Here is an 18,857-nt window from a genome sequence, read left to right as displayed (position 1 = left end):
AGAACTGAGTCAAATGCATTCAGAAGGCACCCTTGTAACACTGAAGCAGCCCTGAAAAACCTTTCGAGGAACACAGGAAACTGCGCTGACTTTATCACCAGCCTGACTTCACACCTGTTACATTTCTGGGGGCAACCTTGCTTTTTGCTTTCTCCTGAATTACTGCAGAGAGAATTCATAGCCTCTCTGAAGGTGAGAATCTCACCCATTAGTAACAAAATCATCACTCTCTATTAAGTTAGCTTTTCTCTGGGAGATGTTCTAACTGCTTTATAAACATTCTTTCATCCTGAAGAGCAGGTAGGTGGTAATTATTCTTTCTGGACGAGGAGGTAAAACTGAAGGTCTTGGCCATGTGGAATTGAAATGGTTTTTGAATGCCTGAGAGAAAAGCAAAAGCCAGGCTTTTAAAACAAGAGATAGAACAGATTTGACCAAAATAGGAGTAAGAATGGTATACAAAATACCAAAAAAGGAGAATTCTCCTATAAGCAGCTCACTCTCAGTGATAGCTTCTTAGAGGCCCCTTGGCATCCCTAAGGCCACAGACCTGCAGCACCAACCCTGACAGGGGCACCTGGCCTGGGAACGTGAATTTGCACACAAATAAGATATCTGCTTGGAAACAGGATAGTAAAAAGTAAAAACCAAAATGACAGTTATGCACCTGGACTCAGAGCTACTGCTGTCTGAGCTGTAGTAAACTGCTTTTGCTTAGTCACTCAGTCGTGTCTGACTCTTTGGCAACCCCATGGGCTGTAGCCCATCAGGCTCCTCGGTACATGGAATTCTCCAGGCAAGAATGCTGGAGTGGGTTGCCATTCCCTTCTCCAGGGGATCTTCCTGACCCAGGGATCGAACCCATGTCTCCTGCATCGTAGACAGGTTCTTTACCGTCTGAGCCACCAGGGAAGCCCTGTAATAAGTTACCTGACCACAGTAACACAGACATGACACCTGTGTGCTGGGTTTCTAATTTACCAACAGCTGTTCCCACTGATCCCTGTTATCCTGATGCTGGCCAGGTGAGGCAGGGTGGTTTTCTCACCCCTGTTTCAGGATGAGGCAGCTGCGGTGTCAGGCGCCTCACGGCTGCAGCAATACAACCCAGGGGCCTGTCTTTATGCCACATTTTTCCCTGCATTGCCTTCCCTTTTGTTCTGTCCCTTTTTCCTCCCAAGGAGGTGACAAGGGGCCTAAATTCCTTTAAATACCAAGAGGAAAGGGCATGGGATTGGGGTTTTAAGACCCAGATGTGACTCCTAACTGTCCCTGGCGGGGATTCTGATGTGCCCTGGGTGGCAGAACCATGGGGTAGTGGCCGCACGTGGCAGCGTATGCGTCACAATGTCCAGGCCCTGCTCTGCTTTTAGTTTTGCAGAAAATCAAGAAACGAAGGGGCTGCTTTTGTCTAGCTGCGCGGCTGCTCATGTTAAAGCTGAGGACAAGCTACTTCACGTAGGATCCACCATATGGATCGATGCAGGTGGGCTCGTCTACACCTGGAGGCGCACGTCCAAAGGCTGGCAAGGACTGCAAGCCGCCGGGAGGAAGATGAGCTCTTTAAACCAGGAGGGCCTCAGTTACCTAACCTTCAAAGTGGGGACAATACTGACTCACCTTATGGGATTGTTACAAGGATAAAATAAGCTAAGATATGCAAAAGCAACTGGCTGTGCTCCTAACAAAACCAGGCATGGCGTCATCATCTCCATCTCACAGCTGAGAAAACCCGAGTGGAGATCAGCTGAAAGAAGACCCAGGGCTGGCTGCTTGGGGTGGGGACAGACCCTGGCCCCTGGCCTCCCTTTCCTGCCTCCACGCCGCCCGCTCAGTTGCGGCGCTGACTTTTCCCTTCTCCGTCCTCGTGGGACCCCTTTTACTGCTTTTTTTTCTGGTTGGATCCTGGTCCCTGACTCACACATCTTCCTCTTTTTTGGCTTCCCTCTTCACGGTCCTCAAGCACAACCTCTAGGAGTTTCAGAGAAATGACGCTTGGGAGCTTTGCATGCCTGAAACGTCTCTTAAGTCCACTTTCACGCTCAGGTGCTGGGTCTCATTCTAGGTTAGACTATGTTCCCCAGGATTTTAGCAGCAACGTTCCAGACCTTTCAAAGTTTCCAGGGTTACTGTTGTGGAGAAGGCGATGGCACCCCACTCCAGTACTCTTGCCTAGAAAATCCCATGGATGGAGGAGCCTGGTAGGCTGCAGCCCATGAGGTCGCGAAGAGTCAGACACGACTGAGCGACTTCACCTTCACTTTTCACTTTCATGCATTGGAGAAGGAAATGGCAACCCACTCCAGTGCTCTTGCCTGGAGAATCCCAGGGACGGGGGAGCCTGGTGGGCTGCCGTCTATGGGGTCGCACAGAGTTGGACACGACTGAAGTGACACAGCAGCAGCAGCAGCAGCAGCAGAGTTACTGTTGAGACAGCCAGTGCCATGGTGATGCTTTCTGAAGGCATTTAAGGTCTCTCACCACTTCGGAGGGGATGCCTTGGGGTGGGCAGGTCCTTTCCCTCACTGCCCTGGGCCCTTCCATCTAGTTTCAGGAACTGTCTTACACTCGGTTGAGCTCACACGCAGCTTCACTTGGTTGTCCTCTTCTCTCTCCTAGTCTCTTATTGTAAAACGCCTGTCAGTTGGACAATGGACCTTGAGGATGAATCCCCGACCCATCCTTTAATGCTCCCCTACTTGTTGGCCTTGGTTGGTCCTTTTGATCTATTTTTGAGAGACTTGGCTTACTCTATCCCTTCTTGTAGGATTTCCAATGTCACATTTTCCTACATTAACCGTCTCCCCCTCTTTAATGACAAGCTGTATCCCACTCTCCCTTCCAATTTCTTTTGAGGAATTAAATGCAGCTTCTTTAAAGTTATCTTCTGTTCTGTGCATTGTCTGTTCCCCCCTCAGATCTTCCTTCTGTTTATTTTGGTCTCTTTGATTCTGGGGGCAGTTCATTCATATTTAAGAGGGAGGCATGTGGCAGCTGGCTGGCAGCTCAGTGAGACAGAAAGGGGCTTACCTCCCGAGGGGCTGGGGGATTAGGGGCTTGGGGGATTAGTCCGCAGGCTGGTTTTACACTAGAAGACCCCCCGCATGTCAGTGTCTAAAGAGAACTCCCCAGCGACCATGCAGTTTCTCCAGTTGGGGGGGTGGGGGAAGGAAAGAAAAGTTCCCCTGTGACTCAGCGGTGAGGCCCTAACAAGCCAAGTGCCGGTGCCCGGGGAGGGAGTGGGGCTGGAAGGGGGGCGCCGGGCTCCAGGTATGGTCCGCGTGCCATCAGCCTGTCACCTGACAAACGGGAGACAAACATGACAACAGCCCCAAGAGGCTCCAGATTAACCCGAGTAAAGAACTTCAGCACAGCAACGGCTTCTTACTCTTACCATTTCCAACTGAAACATTTCACGAGAGAGGACACGGAGAGAGACCGAGAGAGCCGTAATGATCTGGTCCTCTCCCCTCCTGGTTATTAACCCCCACGCTGTGGTCCCTTGTCTCCGCCCTTCCAAGGCCAGATGTCCAAACCAGCCACCATCACCACTGCAAGAATGAGGAGCTCATTTCTCACTTGTTATGAGCTTGCTGACAGGACAAACGGAAAAGACGCTGTTGTTTGTGACCTACACAGAAAGCATTATTGAGTTCTTGACCTGGTCTGGTTGTCCATGACCTCTGGGAGAAGCTAAGGAGAGAAAAACAGGAAAGAGATGCCGGGACCATCCCCGAGTACATTCCCCTCATGGAAGAAACCGCCCAAAGGGTCACACCCCCTCCCTCTCAGGCTGCCCACTTCTTCAGAATTCGGCTCCCATAACAGGGGTGACACAGGGCTGCCAAGCACAAGAAAGAGCCCATTCACCCCGTTTTACCCAGCTCCTACCACAGGCAGGAACTACTCAGTCCATACTTCCGTTTGCTTTAAAAAGTGAGTTTTTTTCTTAGGTTCTGCATTTGGGAGCATGAATGGCCTTTAAATATTCACGGTCATTTCTGGGCTTTGATTAAAGGTTACCTTGCTGTGTAAGATGAGTTTGAAACACATCTATTAAATCCTGGAAGTTTAAATACCTACTTTAATCACCAGAAACAGGCTTACTCTGCCCAGTTAAGAAACTACTGAAAATTGAACTCAGAGCCCCTTAAGAAGATGAATGCATTTATCCATTTTGAGCCTGAGCTGTGCACCTGTAAAACACCGAGTTAAATTTTAAAAAAGTCTCACTAGAGTAAAAATTGCAATTCTAAAATTATTCCAAAGTGACCTAACGTACATAGAAAATATAATTCTTTTAGGTACTGCAGGTAGGAAACATATTCCTCGTTCATCAGGCAAACCTCAATTACCATCTATGGAGCCCCCTTCCTGGCCAGAGCGTCGGCCGGCACTTTCCGCACCACCTGCACGCTCATGACACTCACCAGGTTTTTGAACAGCGCCGTCAGCTCCTTTGTAAACACTGAGAACTTGAGGAACGCGCTCCCCAGGTCCGGGTCATCTCTGCACACGCAGTTGCCCCCGAACTTCTCCAGCGCCTGTGTGTACTGCTCTTCGTTTTCCACGTGTGCTGCAACAGTAACGGGAGAGGCACGGTCAGGGCATCAGCACTCCAGGCCTGCCCTCTGCCAGGTCCTGACGTGTGAGCAAAATTGGACCTGTTAAAAGCCTGAAAATCTGAGAAAAGTCAAGTTGCACCAGGGACAGAAATAACTCTGCCGTCCCAACAACCACCCATCGGAGCAGCGTGCGTGTGTGAGTGCTCAGTTGTGTCTGACTCTGCGACCCTATGGACTGTAGCTCACCAGGCTCCTCTGTCCATGGTATTTCCCAGGCAAGAATACTCAAGCGGGTTGCCATTTTCTCCTTGAGGTTATTTTCCTGACCCAGGGATCAAACGTGTATCTCCTACATTGGCAGGAGGATTCTTTACCACTTGAGCCACCAGGGAAGCCCCCAATCACGCCAGCAACAGACCCCAAAGAACAAGCAGGATGACCAGGAGGGAGGCACCTCACACAAGTCCCATGGTCTCCAGCTGATGCGATGAGATCCCAAGGGGACCTCCCCCCATGGCCCCACAATCTCTAACTGATGCGATGAAATCCCAAGGCGACGCCCCCTCCACCCCTCACGGCCCACATGATTGCAGGACTCGCAGCCCATAGCCCTAGTCCTCTCCTGGAACCCAGCCTCTGGTAGGACACTCAGCCAGCCACACACCCTGGCTTCTCCTGCAACACAGGCGAGCCACAGTCCTTGGAGCACAGGCTGGGGCACCTCTCCTCATGACATACCCTCTGCCCGGGAGCCCTGCCCTCCTCTCCAGGCCTTCCATGCCCCCACCCATGTCCTCAACACCATCCTGGCCTTGTACTCAGCATGGTAAGCATGCAACCACCTGGGAAGCGTGGTCCCCAACACACCGGGTGCTTACAGGGGAGGGACTAAGTCTTATTCATCTTTGTGCTTGAGATGTAAGACCACATATGTGTTGTCTGAATGAAAAAAGCAAACCCTGGTCACCCATCTGAAGGTGTTTTATCACCATTAGGCTCCAAGGCAGCAGTAGCTTAATGCGTGAAAAGCCTAGGTTCTGAGTCTCCAACTCTGAGGGTCCCAGGCCCCGTGGGACATCAAAATCATACATGGATCCTTGTCAAATTGCAGAAGCCAGAGTCCCATCTCAGGGTTAGAAGCAGGGTGGGAAGGGGACACGGAATTCTGGTTAGCCAATGTGGCTGGATGTGAGCCCTCACTTCAGGGCCAGCATTTTTAAATGAACCCGCCAGTCTGTAATAAAACAGCCTCCTGGCATGGGCACATGGAGTTCCATGGCTCCAGTCAGAAATGTGACACAACTCTACAGTTGTATTAGGGCGGGAGGGCGGGCGTGTCAGCCTGCACGTGAACCACACTAGGCAACGTCAGCCACGTCTCCAGACTGCTGCCTCACAAGGACAGCCCAGGCTGCCAGGTGACCACAGAAAGCCCCGTGCTGCAGCTCCTTCACCAAAGAATGGATCCTGAAAAACCACCTGTGGCCCCCCCAAAGTCCTCCTCAGGGAAACGGGACCACTGTCAGCAGTGCTGGGACCTACAGGGGACACGTCCTCACGGAAGGCGGCCCTGGGCCTGAGCTGGACCCCAGGATACACTGATGGTGCGCCCACCCACCTGCCGGCAGGCACTGGGCCCTCGGCTTTCATCGGGGTCATGTGGGTGCCTTACGGGATTCCCCTGAGTATCTAACAAAGACAAGAGAACACTAATTCTACCACTTCGGTCCTTTTCCTTCTTTCTATTACGACTATCTTCTATGCTAGAAAAGAGCCTGAGAGTTCTGGATGCATTGCATGTATCTGTGGGCTTCCCTGGTGGCTCAGATGGTAAAGCGTCTGCCTGCAATGCGGGAGACCCGGGTTCGATCCCTGGCTCAAGAAGATCCCCTGGAGAAGGAAATGGCAACCCACTCCAGTATTCTTGACTGGAGAATCCCATGGATGGAGGAGCCTGGTGGGCTACAGTCCACGGGGTCACAAAGAGTCAGACATGACTGAGCGAGTTTCACTTTCTTTTCTTTCTGAGACTATACTCAGCAAACACACACACACACACACACACACACACACACACACACACAGCCCACCCTGTGCTGAACAGGCGGTAAAGCTGGAAGAGCCCTTAGCAGGTCCAGACCTTGGAGTCTGTACCTCCTAGTAAACACAGATGACCTGGGAACACATGCATTTACTCTCACGGGGCTACAGGCAGGGCCACGTGAAGGACAAAGACCTGCTGTGAGACACTCGCAAGGAGAAGGTAAGAATCAAAGAATGAGGGGAGGATCCCGCTCACCCACACCCAGCACACGCCAGCAGCCGTGACAACGGTGAAGAGCAGCACAGATGTCATCCACATTGAGCACAGACAACGTCCACAGTTCTTCCAGATCTCACAACAACCTACACGTGAATGCATGACTTCTCACAACACTGAGAGGAAACTGTCCACGGAAGCAGGGCAGAAAGTGGCTGAGCTGGGGTGCAAAACCCAAGTCTGCCTGACCCCAAAGCCCATTTGAGGTCTCCCTGCTGTGCGGGCCATTCTAAAAATAGCTTACCTTGCCAAAGCCAAAGGCATGCAAGTTTTATATTTTTTAAATTCCATTTCAGAGGCAGATCGGCTACTCCTCCTTTGCCCTATAATTCTAGAACACACGGCCAACAGTGAGGGGCAGGTCCTTTCAAACCACACACCGTTTTGTAACTATTTAAAAACTGGCGGTCAAGACGTGGGCAATTCCGTGTGGTTCTGTAAGGGTGTGGCGGCCACCAGCAGCTGTCTGGGGCTGATGTCACTATCGCCACCCCCCACCCCTGCCCCCATTGAGTCAGACAGGAACTCGGAGGCTACAGTCACCTCGGGAGCCACGTGCTGCCTTCACAACACACTTGGACCCTCACAGCTGCTCTGGGTGAGCAGGGAGAGGGGGTGTCAGTTTTCAGTCAAGGCAGTTAAGTGGCGCACAAGCCTTTCATTCAATTAAACCTAATGACACTACATGGTACCAGCTGCAGCATCCCTTGTTATCTGCTGAGTGAAGTAGGGTTCAGAGGGTCTATATGATCTGCCCGAGATCACACAAGAAGGTGGGTCAGGGGTCAAGTCCATCCTCTATTCATGCAGGCTGCCCCCAGCCTGGGACAACCTTGGGAGAAAGGATGCTGCCTTCTCTCCAGGGGTAGTCAACCAACCCGGCACAGAGGACAAACAGCCAGCAAGGCCAGGAAGGACAGACGCACTTCCTCTCATTCCTCCTTCTGGGCCTTTTAACTGACCACCTGGTATAGGTCACTTTTTTTCATAAAAATTCTTTCCCTTTTCAACCTTCAAAATAATGCACTGATCCCAGCAACCCCGATGGTGATTAATGAGCGTTCTGGACCATCACTGTCACCATCACCTCATGTATTTATACTTCAAGCGTTCTGATCCACTGCAATCACTGTCTTTTGATGTGCAAAACTGTCCCAGCTTAGGTCAACAGGAACCTCTTCACACACTGATCGAGGTGAGGTTTTTAAGACCAATTTCTCTTCTTGCAAACACACTTGAAAAGCTTCCTGAAAAATGACCACAGCCCATGCAGGCGTCTCCCTGAAACAGCTGGGCCTGGTGCCCACCATCAGGACGGTAAACTCTTCACACATAATGTATTGTCTGTCTAGCCTACTGGTCCACATCACCCAAAGTTTGAGATGTTCCTACTAGAGAAAGTCATTGAGCTGCTTTATTTTTCTTTTGCCAAAACTAAATTTAAAATAGGAACCTAAAATAAATGGCTTGGGAATCAAGTTTCTGGAAAGAGCCCAACCCGGGTCTCTCATCTCCTATTTAGAGCACTGTGAAGGCTGTCCCTCTCAGAAGAGCTCACTCCCCACCTCCTCCTTGCTCAGCTGCATCTTCACTGGTTCTCATTCATGATCCAGGGCCAAGAAACTCCGACGCGGGACGGGCTTGAGAGGATGAGAATGTGAATCCCTGAGACCACAGCAGGTGAGACCCCAGTTCTCCCCTGGCCGGCCGCCCTCCCATTTCCCCCACCTCACTGCACCAAGGTCAGACCCTCCACCAATCCGTCAAAGGGGGTGCAATCAGAGACTCTTGCAGGAAGAGCTGCCGTGAGGCCAGCGGACAGGTGCACATAGTGCGTCCAGGGGTGAAGACCGGGCCTTGCTGGGTGCCTTTTAGTTTACTTGATTATGTCAGTTTAAAAACTGATACGAGGAAGAGGCCCAGTGCATGCCGTTCAAGCAAAATGTTGGATCCAAAAGGAAAAAGGGCAGCCTTTTTACTCCCACTGGATGGACCACAGCATGTCGGGGAAGCCAACCGCCCGCCTGGTGCTACCAAAGAGAGGCGAGCAGGAACAGGAAGGTACTGACTGACCCCAGGGGAATGGCCGAAGGGTCCCGTGTGTGCAGAGGCTGTGACCACTGTCCCAGTCTGCAAGTGCCCGCCAGCATCCAGCTCCTGACGCAAGGCCATCTCAGGAGAGCACTGGCCTCACTGTCCCACCCACCCACAGCCATTCCTGGGGTCTTGACAGTCTGGAGGATCCTGAAAAGAAACCAGGACAGAGACTCCCTCTGCACAGACAAGGACACCAAAACTCAGGGAGGGCACTGACTTGCTCAGCTTCACACAAGGTAGTTTGATGCAGCTAGAGAACTAGAACTCAGCTTTCCCAGTGCCCAGTCCTCCCAAGTCCCCCCAAGCATGCGGGGAAACGTTTCTTCACTTGCTCGTCACACAGTCACTATTCCCAGCTCTAGGCTAACACAGGCATGTGCTACAATCCTCCAGGCCAAGCACATGCACCAGTGACCCAAAGTTCCAAAAGCCCTGACTAGAGAGAAACGGGGGTGTGGGTGGGGGTGGGGGAAGGCAGCCCATTGGTGCTCCCCTTGACTGGGACCCTCCAGCCCACCAGCCACTCACGGGTCAGGCGGAAGCAAATCCAAGCAGATACTGCACACACCCAGCATCCATGCAGACAGCTCCACCAAGGGTGCACCAAGGGAGAGAAATACATTCTCTACAGTCACAGCTTTTTAAAAACCCTACCTAGAGGATGATTAACATTCAAATATGAGCCACAACTGTGTCATCAGGAGAACCTGCACAACTCAATGGCAAGGAGGCCGGGCCACTTGCCCTCAGGCCGTGGGCCCTGCACATCCCTGGTTCCAGATCTGACTCTCGGCAAACAGCACATGGGAAAGCAGTTTCCCGGAGTCAAAGATAATCCTCTCTGCCTAACAGAATCTCAACCCTGTGAACACCCCATGGGAGAAAACCATTTTTAGAACGTTTATTTCTGGAGTCATCCCAGATAACAATCTTTCCATTCACAATTTGGTAATCTGCATGAAAAGTTTTTCAAACGTTGTTGTCTGTCATTCCCTCTTATTTCTAGAAATTTATCCCAAAGAAATAATCCAGTGCTTAGAGATATATATAGGGAACCACTGATAAGCTGAAACTGCATGAAGCTCAAACGATATGGAAATGGTTAAGAGTATCTCTTATAAAATGGAATATTATGTAAGCTTTCAACATCATGATGTAGGAATATGGTCGGGACAGAATGCCAAGCTAAAAAAAGGCAGGACACAGAACTATATATTTCATCTCAATTTTTTAAAAATGTAAAACGTAGGCAAAAGGCTGAAAGGAAAGAACATCAAAATGCTAAGGTGGTGTTAAAAGAGCAGGTGCTCCGTACCTGGCAGCTGGTGCAAGCCAGGTGCTTTCCTGTGCATCGCTGTGTCCTCCTCAAGAGGGCATTTCTTGGAGGAGACAGTCTGCGGGGCCAGGTGGCAATTCTGTTTGGCCAGAGTCACAGCCTGGGAACCTCAGACTAGGAGTACAGCCCAGCCCCTCCCATCTCAGAGAGGCGGGCATGCACTGGACCCTGACTTTGATCCACTGCTTTTCTGGATTTTTTAAAATGCTCTAAACTAAGCTCATATTATCTTTATCATCAGACAACAATGCAAGGAATAAATAAAAGAGAGAAATCTGAAATGCCAGATACAACAGCTCACTGACCCTGGCTCTCTGTGCCTCTGAGATGACCAGAATCCGTCTTTCTGGACCAGCTTCTCCTGGGCCAGCTGACATGACAGACACAGCCTCTGCAAGCTGGCCTGAGTACCTGCATCGTCCCTCATGAGACGCAAGCACCTGCCACCAGGAGGGCTGGTGAGAACTCCTGTCCTCTCTCACAAGCCCTCTGGGTCCCGCTCAAGCCAGGCGCACAGGCATCTGGAAAGACGGCCTCGCCCCTAGGTCTCACCATGTCCTCTGCTCTCTGCAACACACTGGGCCCCTCCTACTTTCAAAACTTCACACGGAACTCACTTCCATCAAGACTTCCCTGGGGTGTCCCCTCTGACTTATGGAGACCTTTGGATGTCACCGCTGCGGATGTCTGGCACAGGAAGCCAATAATCAGTTCAGAAGGTCACGGTGCGAGCTATTAAAATGTGTCAACTGTTGCCTGTGATCACCTGATATTCTTTGATCCTGCCCTATATCAATGGCAACAAAATGACACTTGGGGGGACTTCCCTGGTGGTCCAGTGCAAGCGTCGGTTTGACTCCTGGTTGAGGAACTACGATCCTGCATAAGTGGTGCAGTTAAATAAACAGTTAAATAAAAATTTAAAAATGACACTTGGAGTCTGTGCAACTAACTGAACACAACCCCAGTCACCTCTGTATAAAATTGGTGCAGCAGCATACCCGGGGTTGGGGAGGTGCGGAGGGGGTGAGAAATCGAGACCTATCTACTGGATGTTGTTGTTCAGTCGCTCTTTGCGTGTCCGACTCTGCAACCCCATGGACTGCAGCATGCCGGGCTTCCCTGTCCTTCACCATCTCCCAGAGCCTGTTCACATCCATGTCCATTGAGTTGGTGATGCCATTCAACCATTTCATCCTCTGTCGTCCCCTTCTCCTCCTGCCCTCAATCTTTCCCAGCCTCAGGGTCTTTTTTAATGAGTTGGCTCTTCGCATCAGGTGGCCAAAGTATTGGAGCTTCAGCTTCAGTTCTTTCCACTGAATATTCAGGGTTGATTGCCTTTAGGACTGATGGGTTTGATCTCCTTGCAGTCCAAGGGACTGGATGATGTACAATAAAAATCAGTAGAACGTTGTAGATTCTCTCTTCAGGAAAAGGTATCCTGACATAATTTTTCATACAGATTTTGGGATGCATGGACCCTTTAGGCCTGTCCACAGACCCAACACACCAGGTAAAAAAGCCCTAGCCTAGACCAGCATAAATGCCCTACCCCCAAAATATGACCATGTTAATCATATTTAATTATGTGTGATCATACCTGATTACGTACAAACCACACATGATTCATGTTAATACTTGGGACATTAAGTCACAGATCTTAGCCTTCCTTCAGATGCGCTATCCTTCCATGATTAATATGTTGATCACAGTTGCTGGGATTCCACAAATTAGCCATCTAAGTTCCAGTCACTGTTTTTAACCAGCAGAGAAGAGACAACTAGGAGCTCAGAGCCTTGTCCCTGGAAGACACCTCAAAGTCTTCGAGTCCACGACTCCAGCTCCCCCTTAAACTGCCCTAGAGACACCAGGCTACCCGCCAGTCCTCTTTCTGCTGGAGCCCTTTCGACGACCAGCTCACCCCGGGGCTGATCCCCCAGCTAACTTCTCCCTCAGACCTGAGTCAAAACCTGCTATCTTGAAACTACCCCAGAGAGAGGGGCAGGGAATCCTCTCACTTCCTCATTCTAAGAAAGCCTTCAGATGCACCCTCTGCTCACCCCCACCCCCCTGCAAGTGAAGACATCCCAGGGCCTTCCCACGTCCCCCGCCACCGCCACGGGGTTCCGGCACTCATGTGGGTCTCCTCTTAGAAAGCTGCTCTAACAACAGCAGGTAGTGGGGCCACTACCTACACACTTCCCGAAGGTCACTTGTGCTCACCTCTGGCACACCGGTCACATGCAGGCTCACAGTGAACGTGTGACCAACCAGACCACCGGGAGGTTTTTCATCAGAGCCGCTCCGGCTCAGCCGGATGAGGTCTAGGACGCCCCCACGGCATTACTGCCCAGTGTTTCCCCGCTGGCACCCCATCACCCCTGTGCCCCAGGCAGTGTCTCTAGGTTGCCATGGTCACAGGAGAGCCTGGGAAGCAGACCTGGTTTTGAATCTCAGTTCCTCTAACTGCCAGCTGGACAGCCCCGGGTCAGTCACTCCTCTACGGCTCAGGGACCTCATCTACAATGGAATTACATAACTCACAGCGTGAGGACTCAATGTATTTATTCAGAAGAGGGTTTGGCCTATAAACGACACTTTATATGAGTGTCAGATTATTATTATTATTATTGTTTCCATTCTTAAATTTATAAAAGTGCTTCAACAGATGTACTTTCTTTGCTTTATCATCATGGATTACAATCTATTCTTTTTTAAATCACAGATAATGGTATACACATATTTTGTAGTCTCAGTTTTATTGTCTGAAAGTTTCACCATAAGCATTTTTCTTCATGTTGCTATATAACCATTATTCAATCAAGGAGCTATATTCTGACTTAGTTATAGGAGGCTTTCAGGTTTTCACGTTGATAAGTAATGCAAGTAGCATCTTTGTGCCTTTCCCCAAAAATGATTTTATTTTTCTTGATGTAGTTGTTGTTCAGTCATGAAGTTGCATCTGACTCTTTGCGACTCCATGGACTGCAGCACACCAGGCTTCCCTGTCCTTCACTATCTCCTGGAGTTTGCTCAAACTCATGTCCACTGACTCACTGATGCTATTTAACCATCTCATCCTCTGCTGCCCTTCTCTCCTTTTGCCTTCAATCTTTCGCAGTATCAGAGTCTTTTCCAATGAATCAGTGCTTCCCTTTTTTCTTGATATGCATGGCCAAATTTCTTTCTAAAAACTCCAGGCTCCAGTTCTCAATGCCACAACAAAGTAACAAAATACCAGTTTCACCTTATTCTTGACAAACACTGAGGATTATAACTTATTTTCTCATGTAACAGGTGGAAAATCATGCCAGATATACTACCTGCTTAATGCACATTACACTTCACTACCTAAATAATTACATATATTTTTGAATCGTTCTATCCTAATTATGATATGGTAATAAAAATAATTCTCTGTGTTAACAGCCACATTCTTTTTAGCATTGCAAATAACAGAGAGAAACAAAGTTGAACTCATTTTATTTTGTAGGTAGTAGATAATAAGGGTCTCAAGAAAAATTAGCATTTCTTTCTTTGTACTTTTTACTTCAAGGATGTGCCAATTTCTCTAGGATATTCAGACTAAGGGTAAAGAAGGAATATCTCACTCTCGGTAAAAATAGCTCCAAACTTTTAAGCTAGAGGAATTCTAGAGAAGTGAAAATGAAAATCTTCTGTTGCTTCCTTTTCGATAAAGATGAATTTTCCACCCACTGATATGTCAAACAGCTGAAAAATGTTGGCATCGACTTCCCGGCGGGGGGGAAAGCACCTAAGAGCTGAGAAAGAGATTGCGAAAAGTCTAGACTAAGAAAGGATTAGAATAAATATGAACTGTTGGGTTTTTTTTAAGAGGTCAGACAGCAGTCTATTTTAGGTGGGAAAAATTACTGTGGAAACAGTTTCTCAACAAATCATCATAGTAACTGCTTTTGTAAACCTGTACACAAGACAATCTAGAGAAACAACATCTAGCTGTGTTGATATCCTTTTGGAAACTGGGAGCAAACATAATATACTTGTTATTGTGCGAGAAAATTATTGTTTTGCATATATGGGGGCATGGTCCAATGTTTAAAGTGGGGGTGGGGTGTATTCTCAAGACTAGCAGCTTCAGCATCACCTGGGAACTCATTCATGTGGAACATACTCAGGCCCCATCCTGGACTGACTGAGCCAGAAGCTCCTGAAGGCAGAGACCAGCAGCCTGGGTTTTGACAAGACCTGCAAGGGGTTCTGGGGCACTCTCACATGTCAGAACCACTGCTCTGAGACAAGGGTCAGCAAACTTTTCCTAAAAGCCAGAGAGAAATATTAAAAGCTTTTACAGGCCAAGAGGCAATCCTGAGGTTACTGGGTAGATATGCACTCAGGTGCTAAAAACCATTCTTTGCTCATAGGCTGTAAATAGCACAGCTGGTTGCTCCGAGACATCTCGACTGCCTCCCCTTCTTCATACACAAATCTATATACATCCTGTTTACAGCTAAAATTGCAAGCTTAAACTCTACTCAGTCCTCTGCAGTGACCTAAATGGGAAGGAAATCCAAAAAAGTGGGGATATATGTATACATATGACCCAGGTCTCCTATGTGGTGGGCAGATTCTTTACCACCTGAGCCACCTCGGGAACCCTTATTAATTAAATCTACGTTCACTTCAAGGAAGCTGTCTGTCGATCTAAATTTCCCAGTCACTCTGCTGTACAGCAGAAACTGATACGGGATGTAAAGCAACGATACTCCAATTTTAAAAAAGGATTTTAGAAAAGTAGGATTATAAGTTTATCTCTCCTGCGCTAAGAGGACACTGTGAGAACCTACAGGAGAAACATAACAATATACAAATGAGTATTACCAGCACGCACTGTGTATCTGCCAGCCTCCATGCCGGCCACTGCAAGGAACACACAAGAAGTACATTTGCACCTGCCTCACTGTATGTCCAGAATCACGTCTCTCACTTTTCCATGTTATCTCAGCTCGCTGTCACTAACAGGCCTGTGAAATATTAACATTCTCATTTTACAAGTGCAGCAACTGAGGCTCAGAATAGTAAATGACACTCCCCAGTGACTTTCTGAGCAGCACCACCCACTTAGCCTTCAGGATTCTGATACCCATTAAATCACACTGCCTCTCAGAATGGGTCACGGACCTCAGGGCTTGTCATCTAATTGGAGGGCAAAGACCAAGAGACATAAAACTCTTAGGGAACAATAAAGAGCAAGATTTAAAGAGTGAACAGAGTCTGCATATTAGAGTCTCTTTCAGTTTTGACCTCAAAACTCAAAATTCAGAGGGGAAGTGTGGTCAGCAGAACGCTGTCTCCTCCCCCACAAAGACATCCACCTCCTAATCCCTGGAGGGGGGACGGTAGGGTGTGCTGCCATCTGAGGTTGCAGATGGAATTTGAGTTGTTAATCAGCTCAGCTGAGCCGGGAGGCTTATCTGGGATTATCCCGGGGGGCTCCCCCGACGTAACCATGGGACGAGGGAAGAGGCAGTGTTGCTGGGGCCTGAGCCGTGAGCCACTCCCCCACCCCCAAAGCCAGAACCCCCAGTTTGATGATACTTGGGGGCCAGTCCTTTGGGAAGTGATTAGGTTTAGATGTGATCAGGGGGACAGGGCCTCAAGATGGGATTAGTGTCCTCACACTAATAAAAAGAGACACCAGAGAGCCCACCAGCTCTAGGACGCCTACACTCTCCATCTCGCTCTCTACCATGTGCGGAGATGACCGTCTGCAAGCCAGGAAGGGAGCCTTCACAAGAACATGAGCACACCGGAGCCCTGACCTTGGCCTTCCAGGCTCCAGAATTGTGAGACAAATGTCTGAGGTTTAAGCCCCCCAGCCAGTGGCACTGTTATGGCAGCCCCGGGCAGAGGAAGACAGTGATGGAGCATGAGAAAGCCTGCACCAGCCGTGGCTGGCTCTGAAGATGGAAGGGGGCCTTGAGTAGAGGAACGCAGGGGCCTCTAGAAGCCGGAAAGGGTAGGGAAACCTCCCTGCCTCCGGGAAGGAAGCCAGCTCACACTGTGATTTCAGCCTGGTGAGATCAGCTTGGACTCCTGATCTCCAGAGCTGGAAGATAAATCATTGTCATTTTAAGGCACCCTGTGGTAATTACAGTGGCCACGGGACACTACTACAAGAGAGTGAAAGGAGGCCAGTACCGTGTCAGGTCCTGGCTGGATGGGGAAGGCTGGGCAGGCCTGGGACAGGAGAGCGTGTGGACAGACCAGGAGCAGAGCCACTTAGGACACAGACACAGAGGTGACACGCTCCTGCAGCAAGAGGCACTGGCCAGCCTGGGAGAGCCCTCAGGTCGGATGGGGCCAACCCACCTCCAACCATGAGACTTGGCAGAGAAGTCCCTCTGGCACATAAATTAAGGAACATGAGACAGAAAAAAGTATACGGCAGTGTGAGGCATAAATACTAAATAATCTTCACTGTTCTTCTAATAGTGCATAAAATGAGCGTTATTCCTACCTGCCTAAGGAAATCAACTCTGAGTATTCATTGGAAGGATAGACGCTCAAGTTCCAATACTTTGGCCACCTGATGCAAAGAGCTGACTCGCTGGAAAAGACCCTGATGCTGGGAAAGATTGAGGGCAGGAGGAGAAGGGGATGACAGAGGATGAGATGTTTGGATGACATCATCAACTCAATGGACATGAATTTGAGCAGACTCCGGGAGACAGGGAAGCCTGGTGTGCTGCAGTTCATGGGGTCCCAAAGAGTTGGACAGGGCTTAGTGACTGAACAACAAGAAGGATGATCAAACCACTATGATGACTCCTCCTGGAACTGTCTTCAGAGCCAGAAGGACGGTAGTTACAACGCTCCTAACCGAATCGTCGCCAGCAGCTCAAACCCTTACTGAATCTGCCTGGCTTACTTCTGACATCTATTTCTAAAACGGTTTAATCTATCCTTAAATCCCCCTACTAAATATAATCAAGAAAATGTGCTAGAGAAGAGATTCAAAATGCTGTGAACTATGTCAGCAGCTCACATGAGGAGGTACAGGGTTTCCTCGGGTGACTGTTTTGAAGGAGACAACATTTGCTCTGAAATAAAGATTCCAGGATCAGTACTCTGGCTTAAAAAAAAAAAAAATTCAGACTCACAGCCTTATAATAACTCAAACTTGGCATGATGTAAAGATGGGTAAAAGGCAACAAAAATAGAGGCCCCCCCCTGCAAAGTCAGGCTGACGGTCAGCCTGCTCTGTGCGGTGCTTCAGAAAGACCAGGCTGGTGCCCAGAATACGGTGTCAAAATTCCAGGCAAACGCCTCAACCTCCTGAAGTCTCAGTTTCCCTTCCAACCAAGTGGCAAAATGCCATTTCAAGCAGATGGAAGAGCGTGTGCCGGGGAAAGAGGACACAAAGTGTGGCACCTGGGCACACATGGAGCTGCGTGTGCACCAAGAAGGGTGTGGAGAGGTGGGAGGGACTCTGCACAGATGTCTAGGGTCTAGGGGCTGCCAGGAGCTGGGACTGCGTCTGGTCTCCTGCCCTGTTGACTGGGCTGAGGCTCGAGGTGGGGGCAGGTTCAGGGAGGCAGCAGCAGTTTCACAGACAAATGAATCTGGAAAAGGTTAAGACCAGTTCCCCCTCACAATCCACTCTAGCATGTTACCCTTTTTGGCTAGTTTCGCAGGAAGAGAAACCTGTCACCCGTGCTTTGGTCCAATTTCCCTAAAATGTTTGGAGTCCACAGAAGCATGTCCTTCCTCATTTCTCTCAAGTATTGGAACTTCACGAACATCAATGTGGACAACCAAGAAACACTGCAGAGTTGTGAGCACAGAAGCGACATCACCGAGGCGTGTTTCAGAAAATGACTCTAGGGGGGGCAGGTCATGAGGTTTAAGGCATGCGTTCCGCACAACAGGTCAGAAAGGCGGATCAGCCACCAGTAGTGTTCAATTCATACAGGCAGCTTCCGGACGCCAAAGTGCACACACTTTCCCCTCCTAATGCTAGTTTGCTGAAAAGCTGCCCTGCCGGGCCCCGGGCCGGCCTCGGGAGCCATGGGAAGTCCTTCCTCGAGGCGGGCAGCGGCCACGCAGACGTGTGCACGTGACTTCACATTATTTCTGATCAGAACAACTTCTCAATGCAGGACTTCAAGGTCATTTTTGAACCTGATCAGACTATGAAATATCCCTTTTACACAAGCTTTAAATGATTAACTCAAATGTTTATAAGTGAACACAATTAAAAAACAATCTCCTAAGATACTTTTTGCAATCTGCTGTTTGTCAAAGAAACTGACATCCATCTCTCAGTGGTTTCTTGACATCTGGAAGACAGCCTGCCAGGGTCAACAGTGGCAGCCGTGCAGCAGAGCGGCCACTGATCACAGCCCTGCCAGCAGGAGGCTGAGCGCCAGAAGCATCCAGAGAACGCCTGCAGCCTTTGCCCTCAGCGTCCTCTTTGTAAACGAGGACCATGTGTTGCAAAGAGTATAAAGGTATAGAACACCAAGGTACACAGAAACGTTCGAAAACATAAGACGAT

The 18,857-nt window shown here is 49.4% G+C and overlaps 1 protein-coding gene and 1 long non-coding RNA gene across 2 annotated transcripts in view; one reads left to right on the top strand and one right to left on the bottom strand.

The window, feature by feature from the left end:
• The window catches only part of ASAP2 (ArfGAP with SH3 domain, ankyrin repeat and PH domain 2), a 160,717-nt gene that overhangs the window by 90,799 nt on the left and 51,061 nt on the right, over window positions 1-18,857 (bottom strand). The window contains 1 exon segment of the mRNA XM_070379081.1: window positions 4,431-4,576. Within this exon segment, the coding sequence (XP_070235182.1) occupies window positions 4,431-4,576 (146 nt within the window).
• On the top strand, window positions 8,461-11,250 carry LOC138989960 (uncharacterized). Its single transcript, XR_011466149.1, has 2 exons — window positions 8,461-8,565; window positions 10,560-11,250. It is a non-coding gene; the product is annotated as an uncharacterized lncRNA (long non-coding RNA).

Source organism: Bos mutus, chromosome 11 (genome assembly GCF_027580195.1).
Source record: "Bos mutus isolate GX-2022 chromosome 11, NWIPB_WYAK_1.1, whole genome shotgun sequence".
Lineage (NCBI taxonomy): Eukaryota > Metazoa > Chordata > Mammalia > Artiodactyla > Bovidae > Bos > Bos mutus.
The sequence above is the reverse complement of the archived record's forward strand: the minus strand, read 5'-3'. Positions and strand labels throughout refer to the sequence as shown.